A 17,480-nucleotide genomic window follows, 5' to 3' on the forward strand; every position below is an offset into this window, starting at 1 on the left:
CTGAGGCAGGAGAACTGCTTGAACCCGAGAGGCGGAGGTTGTGGTGAGCCAAGATCTCGCCATTGTACTCCAGCCTGGGCAACAAGAGCAAAGCTCTGTCTCAAAAAAAATAAATAAAATTTAAAGCCATGAAAGGCATTTGGGGACGATGGGAAAATCTGAACATGCACTTTATCTTGTGGGATATTATTGTGTCAATCTTAATTTGCTGAGTGTGATCATGGTATTATGGGGAGGTGGGAGCTGTGATGCACCATCCCGGTCCCCCTTCAGAAGGACCTTCCACTGGGAATGGCGGAAGCACACAGCCCCCAGCTGCCGACCCTCGTTTGGCCTCAGCTGGAGATCACCTTGCCCTAGGTCACAGCCCTCTCCAGAAGCACCCACATCCAGTGCCTGATCAGCATGAGAGCATAAAGACCCCCGCCTGGCTCAGGACCCTGCAAAGGGCCATTCCAGCCTCACAGCTCTCGGTGGGCTTGACTGAGGCCTTGGTGAGCTGCAGCCCAATGTCTCCCTGTCCCAGTCCTGCTCTCTCCCCTTCCCCTCCCTTCCACCTTTCCTCCTCAACCTCTCCCCTATCCCTTCCCCTCCCCAAGTCCCTCCCTTCTCAACACTACCCTTCCCTAGTCCTGCTTCCTGCCTGCCTTCCTCCTCTCCTCTCTGCCAGGTGATGACCCCAACAGCCCTCTTCTGAGGTTAATCTTCATCTCAGAGACAACCTCCTGGGGAGTCCAGCTTGGGACATTTGGTGCCAGAAGGGTCTCAGAGAGCAGATGTAAAGATGGGATTTTGGAGCTGGATTCCCTCACTGGCTGGCGGTGAGGACTTCAGCATGGGTGGTGGATGAAGCACAGAGGTGCCACCTGACACAAGGTAGCAGCTCCTGAATGTGCAAGTCTTAAAACTTCCACCAGGGGTGAACAGGGTGGTACAACAGTGGAAGCAAGCTGGGACAACATATGAATATACCAGATATTTGAGAAATTCAGAGCTCATGGGACCCCAAAAATCATAGAAACCAGGTGGCGATACTTAACTGTTTAGCAGTCAGAAGCCAAGTGAATGCAGTTATGCGTGAGAGCAATCAGAGGGGTGTGGGCTCACCTGGCGAGTTACGGGGCTGGTTCACAGAGTAAGGGGTACCTGGGCGAAATGGATGGATGCCGACATGTGGGCTACTCAATCTGGACCATCAGAATAATTCAAGGATGGGTAGTCAGGGGGCTGAGGGCAGATACCCCCATAACCAGTCATGATTCCATGCCCAGTTCCTGTATCCAAGCCAGCTTTCAGACTGAAACCCTATTGACTGAAGAAGAGGCTGAGTCTTCAGGAAGAAGAATGCTGCAGCACCAAACAGTGAAGGTAATGATCCCCCAACTCCTTTTGCAAAAGAACCTACAGCCATTACTCAGGTGACTGTCCACTGGGGAAAGGGAAAACCGACATTTTGAGGAAGCTGAGAATGAAACCAGGAGATGCAGAGTCATCGCAAATCCCTTGTCAGAGTGGGAGCATCTGAGGCCAAGTGGCACCTGGAGTCTTGACCCAGGCTCAGCTCACACTTATATCCACTCAGTGGCCAATTCCCTGAATCCTGAATGTGTCACTGGAACAGACATACTGGGATGTTGGCACAACCCCTCCGCTGGTTCTTTGGCCCGTAGGTAAGAACTTTGGGCGTGGGAGGGCTGAGGAGATGACTCTGAAACTGCCCCTGCAGCTGGGGCGGGGTGGGCAGAAATCATGACCTAAAGGATGCTAAGGCAGTGGGTCACGACATTTTCATTTCATCTGACAGTCTGGCTCCTGCAAATATGAGATGCATCTTGAAGGGTGAGCGTGAACGGTTGTAAACTTAGCTGAGTAGTAACCCTGGTTGCAGTTGCTCTGCCAGATGTGGTGTCTTTGCTAGAACAGATAAACATTGTCTCAAGCATATGGCATGTGGTCATTGGCTGGTGAAAGTTGTCTTTTCCATCCCAAACAGAAAGGATCAGAAATAGTTTCTGTGCACTTGGAACAGACAACAGTATACATTTTGGTCTTGCCCTAGAGCTATGTTAATTCTCTCACCCTGTGTCATCATACGCAGACGGTCCCCAACTTAACGACGGTTTAATTTATGATTTTCAACTTTGCGATGGTGCAAATGCAATATGCATTCAGTAGAAACCACACTTTGAATTTTGATCTTTTCTCAGGCTAGCAATCTGTGGTACCATGCTCTCTCATGATGCTGGACAGAGGCTGTGAGCCACAACTCCTAGTCAGCCATGTGATAACGAGGGTAAACATTCATTGTGATAAGAAATATATTCTGGGTATGGATTTGCCTTTCCTGCTTATCTTGTAGAGTCACTGGGTTCCCATATCACACTATGTTAGCCTAAGGGGCGCATTTTACAATAAAGGAGATGTGGGAGTGGGCACAAGACTATGAAACCCACTGGTCATATCACACCCCACACCACTCAGAAGCTGTCAGCCTGGTACAGCAATGGAACAGCCTTTTTTAGGCACAATGAAAGCACCAGCGCACAGGCAGTACCTTCTGAGGATGGGCCTGATCCCCTAGGCTGCTGTGCACTCTTTAAGCCAATGACCTTTTTTCTTTTTGTAGAGACAGGGTCTCACTGTCGCCCAGGCTGGAGTGCAGTGGCTCGATCATAGTTCACCATAGCCTCAAACTCCTGGGCTCAAGTTATCTTCTGGCCTCTGCCTCCTGAGTAACTGGGGCTAATTTATTTAAAAAAAAAAAATATATATATATATATATATATATATATATATACACACACACACACACACATATATATGTATATATACACACACACATATATATACACATAATAATAATAATTATTTTTTGTAGAGATGGGGGTTTCACTATGCTGCTAAGGCTTGTCTTGAACTCCTGGCCTCAAGCCATCTACTTGCCTTGGCCTCCCAAAGTATTGAGATTACAGGCATGAGCCACTGTGCCCCACCAAGTCAATGACTCTTCTGTGATGCTGGGTTCCCAAGAAGCAGATGACACAGGGTGGAGACTGGGGTTTCTCCACTTACATCACTCTCAGGGACCCACCTGGGAAATTGTTCTTCCTGTCCTGCCACTCCGGGTTCTCCAGGTTTACAGATCCCATTTCCAAAAGGGGGAATGCTTTCACCAGAGGCCCTAGCAGGAGTCCCACTGAAACATTAGCTACAGTTGCTGCCTGGGCTCTTCCACTGAGACTGCAGCCAAGAGAGCAGTCATCTTTAGGAGGGGGATGGGCTCCTATTACAGAGTGGGAGGCAAGGTGGAGTGTTTGGTTTCCAGATGGTTCGTTTGGGTGCCTCTTGCCCAATTGTGGGTATTCTCTTCCCCAATTTTGATGGTACAAGGACGAGTTCAGCAGCCACAGTATGAAAAGGGCCTGGAAACCAGGGGCTCAGACCTGCACACGAGGGTCTGCATCATGCCACCAAGTAAGCTACTGAGACCAGAAGTGAGAGAAATGTAGGCGTGAGGAGGAGAATACTGAGTATCAGCTGAGGCCTGGCTGCAGCAGTCGGGGCTCTAATTTGTCTCCTGACCTTCCTCTTTAATGTTTTCCCCAGGGAAAGGGCCCTCTCCAGAATCCTGGAGGAGACGTTCCTCAAACCAAGACATGTCTCTGAGGGTAAAAGAGATGAACTGTAGGCCGGGCGCGGTGGCTCACGCCTGTAATCCCAGCACTTTGGGAGGCCGAGGCGGGCAGATCACGAGGTCAGGAGATCGAGACCATCCTGGCTAACACGGTGAAACCCCGTCTCTACTAAAAAAAAAAAATACAAAAAATTAGCCGGGCGTGGTGGCGGGCGCCTGTAGTCCCAGCTATTCGAGAGGCTGAGCCAGGAGAATGGCGTGAACCCGGGAGGCGGAGCTTGCAGTGAGACCGGATCCCACCACCGCACCTCCAGCCTGGGCGGCAGAGCGAGACTCCGTCTCAAAAAAAAAAAAAAAAAAAAAGAGATGAAGTATGATGAATGCTCTAATGCACTGCTCAGAGCCCCTCAGGACTGAAGGACTTCAGCTGTCCTTGGAATTGAATGGACTCAGCTGCAGAGAGTTCCTTTGCCTGAGAGCACACACCCTTTCCCAGGTAGCCCTCATGCAGTGACCTGTTCGTATGGGAATATAAAGGTCCAGCCTTCTTTTTTTTTTTTTTTTTTTTTTTTGAGACGGAGTCTCGCTCTGTCGCCCAGGCTGGAGTGCAGTGGCGGGACTGCACTTGCTCACCGCAAGCTCCACCTCCCAGGTTCACGACATTCTCCTGCCTCAGCCTCCCAAGTAGCTGGGACTATGGGCGCCCGCCACCACGCCCAGCTAGTGTTTTGTATTTTTAGTAGGGACGGGGTTTCATCATGTTAGCCAGGATGGGCTCGATCTCCTGACCTTGTGATCCGTGTTAGCCAGGATGGTCTCGATCTCCTGACCTTGTGATTCGCCTGCCTCGGCCTCCCAAACTGCTGGGGTTACAGGCGTGAGCCACTGCGCCCAGCCAAAGTCCAGCCTTCTTGTTTGGATTCAGGGAAGCTCTGAAGGGCCACTCCAGCTTCTGCACACTATGGCATTGGCTTGGCTGAGGCTTTCTTGCCAAGGCATTCACTGCACCCTGGCTTTCATTCCTTCCCCCAAGTCCCAGGAGGATTCCTCAATGAACTTTCTGCAGGCTCATCTCTATTTCAGAGTTGACTTCCTGAGGAACAAAGCCTGTGACATGTGAACTTGTATATAGTTATGTGGGGGAATGTTCTTGTTTTGGGCTGATACATGTTGAGGTGTGGTGGGGTTAAGTGTCATGAAGTTTGCAGCTTATTTTCAAACTGCTGGAAAAAAATAGCTGTGTGCATATATAAATACAAAAAGACATAGTAAATTGGCAAAATGTTAATAATTGGTGAATCTAGATGAAGTGTATACTTGAGTCTATGATTTTGTTTCACCTTTTTCTGTAGGTTTGAAATTTTCCGAAATAAAATCCCCTCCCTTATACACAGAAAGGCAAATGAAGAGGAACAAACACTCAGGGTGGTGGTGGTAGCCGGGCAGACTTGTGAAATCCAAGGCCAAGAGAGTTTCAATGTTACAGAAGCATTCAACATTATCAAATAGCTACAAAATAATCAAGTAAGGCTAGGACTGAAAAATGTCTCATAAATTTAGCAACACAATGTTCCTGATAACTTGGGGACAGAGTGTCCATGGAGTAAATACAGGCACCTTGCCCTCTAGTACCTTGCTTCTCTGCAGATCACCATTTAGCTGAAGAACCATAATTTCAGTTCTATTATTGAGTTTTCCAGACTTTCAAAAATGTGAATATCATGTTCAAAGTTCTGGAATAGTCCCTGTAGGAGGAATACAGAGCCACTCATAAACTCGGAATTTATTGAAGGAGCACATAAACTCTTATACTAAATAACTGTGATAGGTACAAAAGGGCATATTTAAGAAACCGCATAGTTCAGCCACTGCAATTGGGCGACCTGCAGGCTGAATCTAGACTAATCGTGGGATGAGTTTGGCTTTTGAGATGTGTTCCCAACTTTTGTATTTAAAAATCAAGATATTTATCCCTAAATCCCGATTTCTGGCAATACTTGGCTGGAGCTGGGAGAAGGCTCTGGGGTAGGCAACCGTTCCCAGGGCACTCGGCCTGCGACACCGGTTTAAGGCTCCGGTTTGGCCACTGTAGGCAGCTGAGGTCCCCAACCCCCCACAGGTCACAGCCGCGATGCGCAAATCGCACACTACAGCCCACAGGCAGCTCACCTGATTTGTAAAAAAAAAAAAAAAAGAAAAAGAAAAAGAAAAATAAAAGTTTTATTGGAACCAGGGCTGGGATTAGAATGACATGAGTGAGTCAGGAGTTTATGGCATGGATTTGGATTTTTTCTCGATCTTGATGACTGAGTTTTTTGGGGCCCCCATTAATTTGGCACAGAGGCCTCTTCCTAGTCCCCGCCCTATTGCGAAGGGCTTTGAAGGGCATGCGGAACAGCTTGGACTTTATTTATTCTTTACAGTGGCAAGCAGCTTAATACACAGATTTTTAGCATAGGCAAGACCAGCGCAGGTCTGCGTTCGGCGAGCACCGTAAGTTCCCACGCCCGGAACTTCTCTCTAGCACATAACCCTCTCATATGACTAACGTTATTAATGCTAACTCTCTAACCTGTCAATGTCGTATCCCAGATCCCTCGTTTGCCTCTAAAACACTGACGTTTTCGTCCCCGCTCTCCTCGAGGTGAGCGCCCCAGCACCTGCCTCCCCGGGCGCCTCCTCCACCTGCGCGCCGCACGCCCGCTTCCGGCCGGCTTCCAGGCCTCAGAGGCGATCCCGAGGCTTCGCTCCGCTCCGAAGGGGCGGGGCTTTCTCATCGGCGCGCTCAGCATTCGGCTCATGCTGCCTCGCTCCGGCGGCCGTCCAGCGGGAGGCGGAGCGAGTCCAAAATGGCGGCTCTCAGGCTGGCGCGTTCCGTGCTGCTGGGGCTTTGAGGTGGTCGCCGGGGGTCCGGGGGACCATTTCCCCGCCGCGGAAGCCCTAGAGGATGAATTGGGGGCCCTGCTAAGGTCTGGCGGCGGGGCTGGAGAGCAGTGGCAGCAAGGGCTGCGGTGGCGTCCACGCAGCGGGATGTGCGAGAGTTACTCCAGGTCGTTGTTGAGGGTCTCGGTGGCGCAGATCTGCCAGGCGCTGGGCTGGGACTCGGTGCAGCTCAGCGCCTGCCACCTCCTCACGGACGTGCTGCAGCGCTATCTGCAGCAACTGGGCCGGGGCTGCCATCGGTACTCTGAGCTCTGTGAGTACCGGGCTGGGTGCGGGAGGGCTGCCCCGGCAAGTCAAGGGTGACACCTCCGCTCTCCCTGTCCCTCCGCGTCCCCGGGGTGTGCATCCCGCACCCTGCCTCGAGATCTGCTGTCTCCTCGGCCTCCCGCGTCCCTGGGCTTCCACTGCCCCTGCAAACTCTAGTCATCCTTCGGGTGCCTCTTCCTCATCCGCTAACTTCCCGCCACCAGCCTGGGAGCCGGGTCTTCGCTCCCAGCTCCACACCCTCCTACCGCTCCTCCGCCCTGAAATGTGCCTGAATCTCTCTCATTGTCTCCTGTTTGCTGCGGGTAGATCCACCCCCAGCGTGCCCTACACCCTCTTTTACCTCGGTCCTTTTTCTCCCTTGCCCGCAAACTACTACAACTAGTTGTCACAGGCGCTCCGTCTACCGGCCGTTTCTTACAAGACTGGCCATTCCTGAGCTCCTAACTACATAGACTCGTTGACAGCTCTGCTCCGTTAGGGACATTGCCTCGTCTTTCTGTGTCTGTTCGTTTCGTGAACGACATCTCCATTTACTGTTTTCCCAAGGCTGACTTTGTCAGTTTCGCTGATGAGATGTACTTTCACTTACGTCTCGGTTACTAGTGAGATGTCAGTTGTTATCGAAGTAGGATAGAGGGACCGTGGGCAGTTGACAAGATTCTCCAGGTAATCTGGGCTACAGTACTTACGGGTTTTAAGTGAATGTCTGGTAATATCTATAGCTAGTGGTATTTAATAATTTAATGGAAGGAATGGAATATTTTAATAGAAGCTCCACATTATCTTGTTGATGTGAAGCATTGCATGTGTGTTTGTTGAGGAGAGGAAACTACCACTCATCTTAGGTTCAAGTCATGATATTTAAGGTGATAAGCTGGAGAACTGAATGAAGTATCTCATAGGATATTTTGTTTTGTTAAAGTGGTTCCTATACTGAAAAATTGAGACTCACAGACACGCTGTATTTCTCAGGCCCCGAATTTCGTTCCCTCTTCCACAGGGCGCCAAACTAATCTGTCCATAACACAAATCTGATCCTGTCCTTATTCTTAAAAATATTTTAACTGTACTTCGTTGGTTACAGGCTAAAAATCTAAACTCTTAGCAGTACACAGTTCCCTTTGTGACCTTGCATTTTGCTTATCTTTTGCCAGCCTACCTAATCTGCGACCACGCTGGGCTACCTGCCTTTTCCAAAATGTTTTAAGCTGTCCATTCTTACATACGTGCTGTTTCTTACCGAGACTGTCCTTTGCCCCTGGCCCACCGGTAGTACTACTTTTATTTTGAGATGCACTTATCACTTGCTCTAGGGAACTCATGTTATCTGCTTTCATAATTCTGTGCATATTTCTTTTATATTATTTGTCATCTTGTTTTGTAATCACCTGTGTATGTCTCTTTCCCCTCTCCAGGAGAAAAAATTGATTATATTTGTATTCTGTAACCTATAGGGCCATTATGTAATAGGCACCTGAGAAATATTTGTTGAATAAATGAATGAACTGATAAACCACTACCCTAAAAGCCACTTATTGACTTTACATATTGAGTTCCAAAAATGTGTATGTTTTGAATGCTTGATTTCACTGATGCTTCTATTCTTCTTCTTCTTTTGAGACAGGGTCTCACTCTGTTGCCCAGTGTGGAGTGCAGTGGTGCGATCTTAGCTCTCTATAGCCTCGAACTTAAGGGCTCAAGTGATCCTCCTGCCTCAGCCTTCCAAGTAGCTGGGACTACAGGGATACGCCACCATGCCTAGCTAATTTTTTTATTTTTTTGTAGAGATGTGGTCTGGTTATATTGCTCAGGCTGCTGTCAAACTCCTGGGCTCAGGTGATCCTCCTGCCTCAGTGTTTCAAAGTGCTGGGATTACAGGCATGAGCCACCATGCCCAGCTCACTGATACATCTGGATGTGGAACCACAAAGTAATATGCATGTGTTTTTATCTTGAAAGTGCATCACCAGTTGACTACTCTTCTGGCTTTTGTTTCTTTTTCCTCTGGCTTGCTCTGCAGTGGTTCTTGAGTATACTGTTACTGATAGGATAGGCTAGGCTAGGCTAGGCATAGTCCAGATTATGTTTGCTACCATGTATCTTTAGCTATTCAAAATGTCTCCTGAATACTAGTTACCTTTCCTGCCTTTTATACAAAACAGAAGGGAGCTGGCACTCCATGTGACTAGGTATTCCAAAGTCACCCAGGGGTCATTGCAGCTCTTCAGTGTAAACCTTCTTCCTAATTACCTAATTTCCATAGCCAGTTTCTTGGTTTCAGTGAGAATGAGATTGTCAGGTTCATTATGTCCCATTGTGATTTGATGACTTTTTTTTTAACACTAATTTTGGTATACTTATTAGATATTTTTAGATTCTTTTTTCTATACCAGTCTTATTCTAAAATCGAATTCTGTAACTCCAAGTTACCACTACAGAATCTTGTATTCCACTCCTTTAAATCCTTTCTGTTGTTTTAACAAACACTTATTGAGCACCACTTATGAACCAATCCCTGTACTAGACATTGGAGACATAAAATTACTAAGATACAATCCCTGCCCATAAGGTGTGTTCAAGAGTGCCAGAATGTCAGCAAAAACAAACTGATGGTGTTTGTTTCTTCTAAAATAAATGTTCTCAAGTTAAAGCAAGTATTAGAAGTTACCATTAATTCAAATAATGAACAAATAATGAACTTCAGAATTGCCTTAGGCTGACAATTTCTCCAAGCATTCAAGGGCAGATGTCTCTGTCTGTGTCACATTATATATTAAATGTGTTGGCATGCGCTGAAAGCAGGTGCTAAATCTTTCAGACTGACTCTTCAACACTAGTACTGTAATATTTTTTGTATGGTACAGGGAGTAAATGTAAAAGGAGTAAGAGGAGAGATGGTTGTAGGCTATGGATTCTGGGGTAGGATAACTTCACAGAAAAGATAAGATTTGAGTTGAGCTATGAAGTATGGTTGTATAAAGGTATAGAGTATTCCGGGTTAGAGAATCACATAAACTAAGCTGTCCAGGTGAGATTAAGCATAATAAAAGTACCAGTAAGGTGTTCAGCTCCCTATGCAGCTAGTTCATTCCAAGGGTGTCTGAGGAAAATGTTCAACACAGTGAAATCAGGTTATGGAGGGACTTAAAAGCTAGACAAAAGAATTAAAACATGTAGTAGAAAACATTGCATACTTCTAAGTAGGGGGACAATATGATTAAAGTGGTATTTTAAGAAAATTGTACTGACAGTGATGTGCACAAGACATTGAAGTGGGCAGAACTTGAGACTATACTGAGACAGGGAAGAATAGAGAGAATAGAGAGAATAGGAAGAATAGAGAGTAAGAATAGAGAGAAAGGAAAAAAATCTGAAATCATGGTTTAAAAAAAAAAAAAAAAAGGTGCCCGGGGATGGGGAGGGGGACAGGGTTAGAAACAGTTCCAGGTTTTGGTTTGAGGCTGCAAAGCATATGGAGGAATTTAAGATGATTATATTTTTTAGACTGAGAGAGTAATAATAGCTTTAATAGGAATAGAAGAGTTGAAATGCCTGTTTACGTTCAGTAAGAAGAGTATTCGTTTTATTTGTTTTCTCTTTTTTATACATCATTAGAAGTATACATTAGAAGTAACCCATGCTTATAGAAAAAAAAAAATCAAAGACTGCAGAAGTATGTAGAGTTAAAAGTCAGTCTCCTGCTTCCACCACAGCCCTCCCCTCTACTGCAGCTTCCATCCCCTTCAACTGTTAACCATTGGCTGAATATCCTTCTAGACGTTTCTGTATGCATTACCACACATGCGTCCAATTCTAGCAAGATTTGGATTCTTGTTCATTTTACAGGGTGATTTAATTTCAGACATACTGAGTTTGAAGTGATCAAATTTCAAGATTTCAGTTAAAAAGTCAGGATTTCAGTTAAATCCTTTAGGCTATTGAAAATCGGAAACTGGAATTTTCATAGACATTTTTAAAGATGTAGAGACCTTAAGCTCTGCTAAGGATAGGCATAAGAAAAACTTGCTTTTGTAAAGAAAAAAACTCACTATATCTAACTTTTTATCTTTTTATCTCTGTTTTATGTTGTGTTTTCTAATTACATTTGAAATTTTATAGGTAAATTACCTTTATGACTGGGCATGGTGGTGGTGCACTGGTAGTCCCAGCTACTCGGAAGGCTAAGGTGGGAGGACGGCTTGAGCCTGGGAAGTTAAGGTTGTAGTGAGCCATGATTGCCCTACTGCACTCCAGCCTGGGCAGCAGAGTGAGACCCTGTCTCAAAAAACAAACAAAAACCAAACTTTTATGATCTGAGCCTTCTTTGTAAATATTCTTAGATTTTAAAAATTCATTTAATGGTATAATTCATTCAGTAGGTATTTATTGAGTGCCAGCTATTGTTATTGAGTTCCAGCCACTGTTTAAAATTCCGCAGATGCATCAGGGAACAACAGAGGAAATGTAACAAACATTGATTTTGTCAGCACAGCACACTACTTATTTGATGATTTAAAAAAAAAAGGCCAGGCACATTGGCTCATTCCTGTTATCCCACCACTTTGCGAGGCAGAAGCAGGAGGATTGCTTGAGGCCAGGAGTTCAAAACCAGCCTGAGCAACATAGCAAGAACTCATCTCTACAAAAAAAAAAAATAAATAATAATAATAATAACTAGCAAGGCATGGTGGCATGTGCTTATAGTCCCAGCTACTCGGGAGACTGAGAGGGGAAGATTGCTTGAGCCTAGGAGTTTGAGGCAGCAAGGAGCTGTGATCATACTACGGCACTCCAGCCTGGGCAACAAGCAAGATGCCATCTCCTTTTTTTTTTTTCCCCCCCTGAAACGGAATCTTGCTCTGTTGCCCAGGCTAGAGTGTAGTGGCGTGATCTCGGCTCACTGCAACCTCCGCCTACCAGGTTCGAGCAGTTCTCCTGCCTCAGCCCCCTGAGTAGCTGGGATTACAGGCGTGCGCCACCATGCCCGGCTAATTTTTTTATTTTTAGTAGAGACAGTTTCACCATGTTGGCCAGGCTGGTCTCGAACTCCTGACCTTGTGATCTGCCCGCCTCAGCCTCTCAGTGCTGGGATTACAGGTGTGAGCCACCGCGCCCAGCCAAGATGCCATCTAAAAAAAAAAAGACAAAACACTATTATTATTATTTCTGGGGCATTTTCTGTGTGTCAGGCACTGTTGCAGATGCTTTTGATCATCTGTAAACTACTTTGAAATTTGTTCTATAATATATAAGCTGATCATGAGTGTGATTTTTCTGTGGTGTTCTGGCTAGTTGTCTGATCATATTTAAGCTTGACCTTAATAATCAGCTTAAACATGATTCTGTGATGTTCTATTTAAAATATTAAATTCTTTCCAATAACTAGGTTAAAATGTTTGATTCTGAGCTGCATATTTACTTACTACCTTTTTTAATATTTAAAAATATATTCACGGGATTTCTTCAAATAATTTGATTTGCTTTTGGCTTTGTTTCAGATGGCCGAACAGACCCAGTTTTGGATGATGTTGGTGAAGCTTTCCAGCTGATGGGGGTTAGTCTACATGAACTAGAAGACTATATTCACAACATTGAACCTGTCACCTTCCCACACCAAATTCCGTCATTTCCCGTTAGCAAGAACAATGTACTTCAGTTTCCTCAACCTGGAAGTAAAGATGCAGAGGAAAGAAAAGAATACATTCCTGATTACCTGCCACCCATTGTGTCTTCTCAAGAAGGTTTGTGAGTGTTTCTTCTTCATTTGTTAGGGACTATTTTAATGGATTTTTGATCCTCTTAGCTTTCCATGCTATGCCAACTTTATACATTCTGGAAACACAATAGAAACATGTACTGTTATTTACAAATTATTCGAACCCTTAAACCAACAAACTTGCAACTGACATTACCAGGCCAAGCCATGGTGTAATCAAGGTTATGTCTGAAGCATTTATCTCCTTTGTAAAGTTTGAGTAGAGGAAAACGGTGAAGCCAAAGAGAAGCCTTTCAACAGCCCTATTATATGAGAATGGGGTATTAAGTAAACTAGAAAACCTTTAAAACAAAAAGAAAAATTGGGGTAGCTCTTTCCTCCTCGCTTACTATTCAGGCCATGAGTTGAATGCCATAGCTTTATACTGGAAACAGTGAGTGAATCGTGAGTATTCACTGATATTGTATAGACTTACTTCTGTTTTTTATGATGAGTAGAAATGTTTATTGTTTGATCATAATAGAACTTTTGATTATAAAATGATAGCTAATCAGATACAGTGGTCAGTCCCATTGCAGAGTTCCCTTTTTTCCTGTATAATTTTAGATGTTGATCACTAAGTTCACTAAGATTCTGAAAAGAGATTTAAGTAATTTGTGGTCTCTAATACAACTGCGCAGTATTTTTTCTTAAAAGACTTGGAAAAGTTGCAATTAAGTTCTTTCATTTTGTAACAAATTCTAAAACCTGTATACTTCAGGACAATGCAAATGATGCCAGCAATTACTTTTACTTACGATTTTCTATTGTAAAATATACATCACATAAATGGACCGTTGTCACCATTTGTAGGTGTACAGTTCTGTGGCATTAAGTATACATTGTTATTCAACCATCATCCCCCTCCTTCTCCAGAATTTTTTACCCTCCCAAATTGAAACACTGTTCCCATTAAAGGTATCTCCCCATTCTCCACCACTTCCAGCCCCTGCCAACCATTCCTTTTTTTTTTTTTGTCTCTATGAGTTTGTCTATTCTAGGTACCTTTTATAAGTGGAATTGTACAGTATTTGTCTTTTTATGGCTGTCTTATTTCACTTAGTATGATGTCTTCAGGGTTCATTCATGTTGTAGCCTGTGTCAGGATTTCGTTGTGTGTGTGTGTTTTTAAGGCAGAATAATACATTATATATACGTTCCACATTTGTTTATCCATTCACTCACTGATGGACATTTGGGTTGTTTCAACCTTTTGGCTCTAGTGATTAATGCTGCTGTGAACATTGGTGTGCAAATATCTGTTCCAGTTCTTGCTTTCAAGTTTTTTGGGGGTCTGTACCCCGAAGTAGAATTGCTGGATCATATAGTAATTGTCTACTTAATTTTTGAGGAAGCACCACACTGTTTTCCACAGTGGCTGCACCATCCTCACCTTCCTATCAGTGGTGCTCAAGGGTTCCAGTTTCTTGCAATTCATTTCTTATAATCGGTTCTACTTTAATAGCTTTTTGAAGCGTTACCTATTTGTCTCAGGAACTATGTTTAAATTTGGCATAAGTTGTTTTACTGTCTGTGTGTCAGGGTTGCCTCATCTGAAAAACTGGACGGATACTGGACCTAACTGGTAGGGACTTGTGCATTGGTGTCTCATCATTTCGGCACTCTGGATCTTAGCTGCAGTGGGTTCTACTGAATGATACTAACACACTGACTGCCCAGAACCAAAGCTAGGACTTTGATCATAATCTACACTTAACTGCTTGGTCGTTTTTGTCTTATAGCATGCAAATACTCCAGAATAAAATTCTCTTAAAGTGTTATGGTTATCATATTTAAATACCAGCAAGGAAATGTAACTAAGATAGCAGATTTAGATTAGGTAGTGAAGAAGTATGAAAAACAATTCAGTGTTTTTTTTGTTTTGTTTTGTTTTGTTTTGGTACTGACTTCTGGCTGAAATTACTATATTGCCATAAATTTTTGGGTTTCTTTTCTGGATTATTTGAAGCAAAAGAAGAATCTCATTTAGTTTTATGCAAACTATAAATTATAAACATTTTAAAAGGAAAATAACATAAATCTTGAGAACACTACTTTTCATTTTTTATCTAACACGTGTGGATTAAGAAGGAAAAATATTGCTGGTTTGTAAGATGCATATAGTTTATAAGGATGCAGTGAGTGGTAGGCAGTACAGTAGATGCTTGTCAAAACCTTGTCCTCTTCGTAAGAAAAGGATGTAAAATGCAGTTCTTTGGTTGCCATTTAAAAATATAACCATACAAGACTATTTCTTATCATTTAGAATCTGAAATAGTTTTTTTTCCTGGGTACAGCATGTTAGAAAATTCCTGGCATTCTGATTAGTGGTGCAAAGTGAGATATAGCGGTGAACCCCTTTGATAATGGTACTGTTCACCACGCTCTTTGTTTTCCTTTTACTTCCTTAAGGGCCACAGACAGGCTAGACTTTGGTCTTAAAATATTATTAGCAAGGTCCTGCCATGGGGTTCCCTCTTATCAGCCACTCAACTTGGTTCGTGTCAAGAAAAGCCTGTGAATGTCTCCCTGCGCAGCACCTGGAGCCGGCAAGTGTGTACGCATAGAAGGCCTGAAGGGGCAGCAGGCTGTGAGAGGCACAGCATGGACCTCACGGCGTCCCTGAGACATGACTCAGCGAGTCACTGAGTTTCTAGTCTTCCCAAGTCACTTTACCTTTCTGAACTTTATATTCGTCATCTGTAAAATCAGTGTAATAACACCTACCACATTGGGGAAATGGGGAATCAAGTGTTTTTTTTGTTGTTGTTGTTAACACATTTATATAAAATTGGACAGTGTTTAACATATAAAATACGTAACAGTGGGCCAGGTGTGATGGCTTATGCACTTTGGGAGGCTGAAGCTTGAGCCCAGGCGTTTGATACCAGCCTGGGCAATGTCATGAGACCTCATCTCTACTGAAAATAAAAAACTTAGCTGGGCATGGTGGTGCACACTTGTAGTCCCAGCTATCGGGAGTCTAAGGTGGGAGGATCTCTTGAGCCCAGGGGTCAAGGCTGCAGTGAGCCATGATCACACCACAGCACTCCAGCCTGAGTGACAGCGAGAACCTGTCTCGAAAAAAATAAAACACATGACAGCGAATGTTAGTTCTCTTCCCCTTTTTCTTTTCTTGCTCTCAAAGAATTTGTTTTTGCATTGAAATACAATTTACATTAGTGAAGTGACGCTATAAGGGGAATCAGTGTCAAGCCGCGTTCAGTGGCACACCCATAGTCCTAGCTACTTGGAAGGCCGAGGCAGGAGGATCGCTTGAGCCCAGGAGCTTGAGGCTGTAGAGCGCAGTGATTGAGCCTGTGAATGCCTATTGCACTTCAGCCTGGGCAACACAGCAGGACCCTGTCTCTGAAAAAAAAGAGAATAATAAATGTAGAGTAGTGTTACCATCACATGCTGAGGAGCTCAGGGAACAGACTTACTAGCTGGGCTGGATAGATACTTGACTGAGGAGCTCTGTGATTATCTGCAGTGTGAAGATGACAGAGGAGGAGATGATGTGGAAGGAGTTATTGCCTGCTGTATCTGATTATATGTTTAGAAGTGAGACCTCTTTGAAAATATTTTATACATGCATATTTTTGCTTGGACTGTTACAGTTCTGATGGCTGGTACCCAGTGTGTTTTATCCAAGAACATTCTCTCCCCAGCTTGCCATACATATTTTCAGATTCACACCAATACCATATTTTTTTGCTTCCTATTTTATTGTGCTGAGGAATGTCTGAAAATAGTACAGCGTACTATGCCAAAGTCATTGTTGGTTCTCACAATGTGGTCTCTAGATCACTGGTCAATGAGGGTCTTCTGGGGCGGGTATGTTGATTGGTTCAAAATATTTGCATAAGAGAAATATAGGCTGGGCACAGTGGCTCACACCTGTAATTCCAGCACTTTGGGAGGCCGAGGTTGGCGGATCACTTGAGGTCAGGAGTTCAAGACCAGCCTGGCCAACATGGTGAAAGCCCGCCTCTACTGAAAATACAAAAATTAGCTGGGTGTGGTGGTGGATGCCTGTAGTCCCAGCTACTTGGGAGGCTGAAATGGGAGAATCACTTGAATCCGGGAGGCAGAGGTTGCAGTGAGCTGGGATCGTGCCACTGCACTCCAGCCTGGGTGATAAAGTGAGACTCCATCTCAAAAAAAAAAAAAGGAATATAAACCATGTACCCTGACTTATTGCAGGAAACTTACCAAGCTCAGCTTAAACTTGGTAAAGATACTGTGAGGTTGCCACTTTTAGAGTTTCTATTTTTTAAAAATTTAAAATAGACTATTTTTTAGAACAGTTTTGATTTACTGAAAAAATTGAGAAGTTAGTATGGAGAGTTCACTCACATCTGCACCATTTCTTCTGTTATTAACCTTTTACGTGACTGTGGTACGTGTATCACAATGAATGGACAATATTGACACGTTATTATTAAGTGACGCCCCACTGTATTGACATTTCCTTAGTTTTTACTGGATGTCCTTTTTCTGTTTCCAGATCCCATCCAGGATATCATATTGTGTTTGGTTGTCACGTCTCCTTTGACTTTTCTTGGCTGTGACAGTTTTTCAGACTTTTCTTGTTTTGATGACCTTGACAGTTTTGAGGATTATTGGTTAGGTATATTGTCAGATGCCCCTCTAGTGGAATTTTTCTGATGTTTTCCTCATGATTAGACTGGGGTTATGAGATCTTAGGGAGAAAGACCACAGAGGTCAAGTGCATTTTAATCACATCATATCACAGGTCTATCCTGTCAATGTAATTGATCACTGTTGATATTGATGGTGATCACGTGGCTGGGGTAATGTTTATCTGGTTTCTCCACAGTAAAGTTTCTCTTCTATCCCCTCTTCCCCTACTGTGCT

The 17,480-nt window shown here is 44.1% G+C and overlaps 1 protein-coding gene across 1 annotated transcript in view; it reads left to right on the forward strand.

Annotated features, from left to right (window-relative positions):
- Nucleotides 1-6,459: 6,459 nt before the first annotated feature.
- TAF3 (TATA-box binding protein associated factor 3) overlaps nt 6,460-17,480 on the forward strand; it is a 200,431-nt gene continuing 189,410 nt past the window's right edge. The window contains exons 1-2 of the mRNA XM_015146428.3: nt 6,460-6,830; nt 12,343-12,585. Of these exons, the coding sequence (XP_015001914.3) occupies nt 6,665-6,830; nt 12,343-12,585 (409 nt within the window). The 5' untranslated portion in view covers nt 6,460-6,664. The remainder of the gene's footprint in view (nt 6,831-12,342; nt 12,586-17,480) is intronic.

Source organism: Macaca mulatta, chromosome 9 (assembly GCF_049350105.2).
Source record: "Macaca mulatta isolate MMU2019108-1 chromosome 9, T2T-MMU8v2.0, whole genome shotgun sequence".
Taxonomy (NCBI): Eukaryota; Metazoa; Chordata; class Mammalia; order Primates; family Cercopithecidae; genus Macaca; species Macaca mulatta.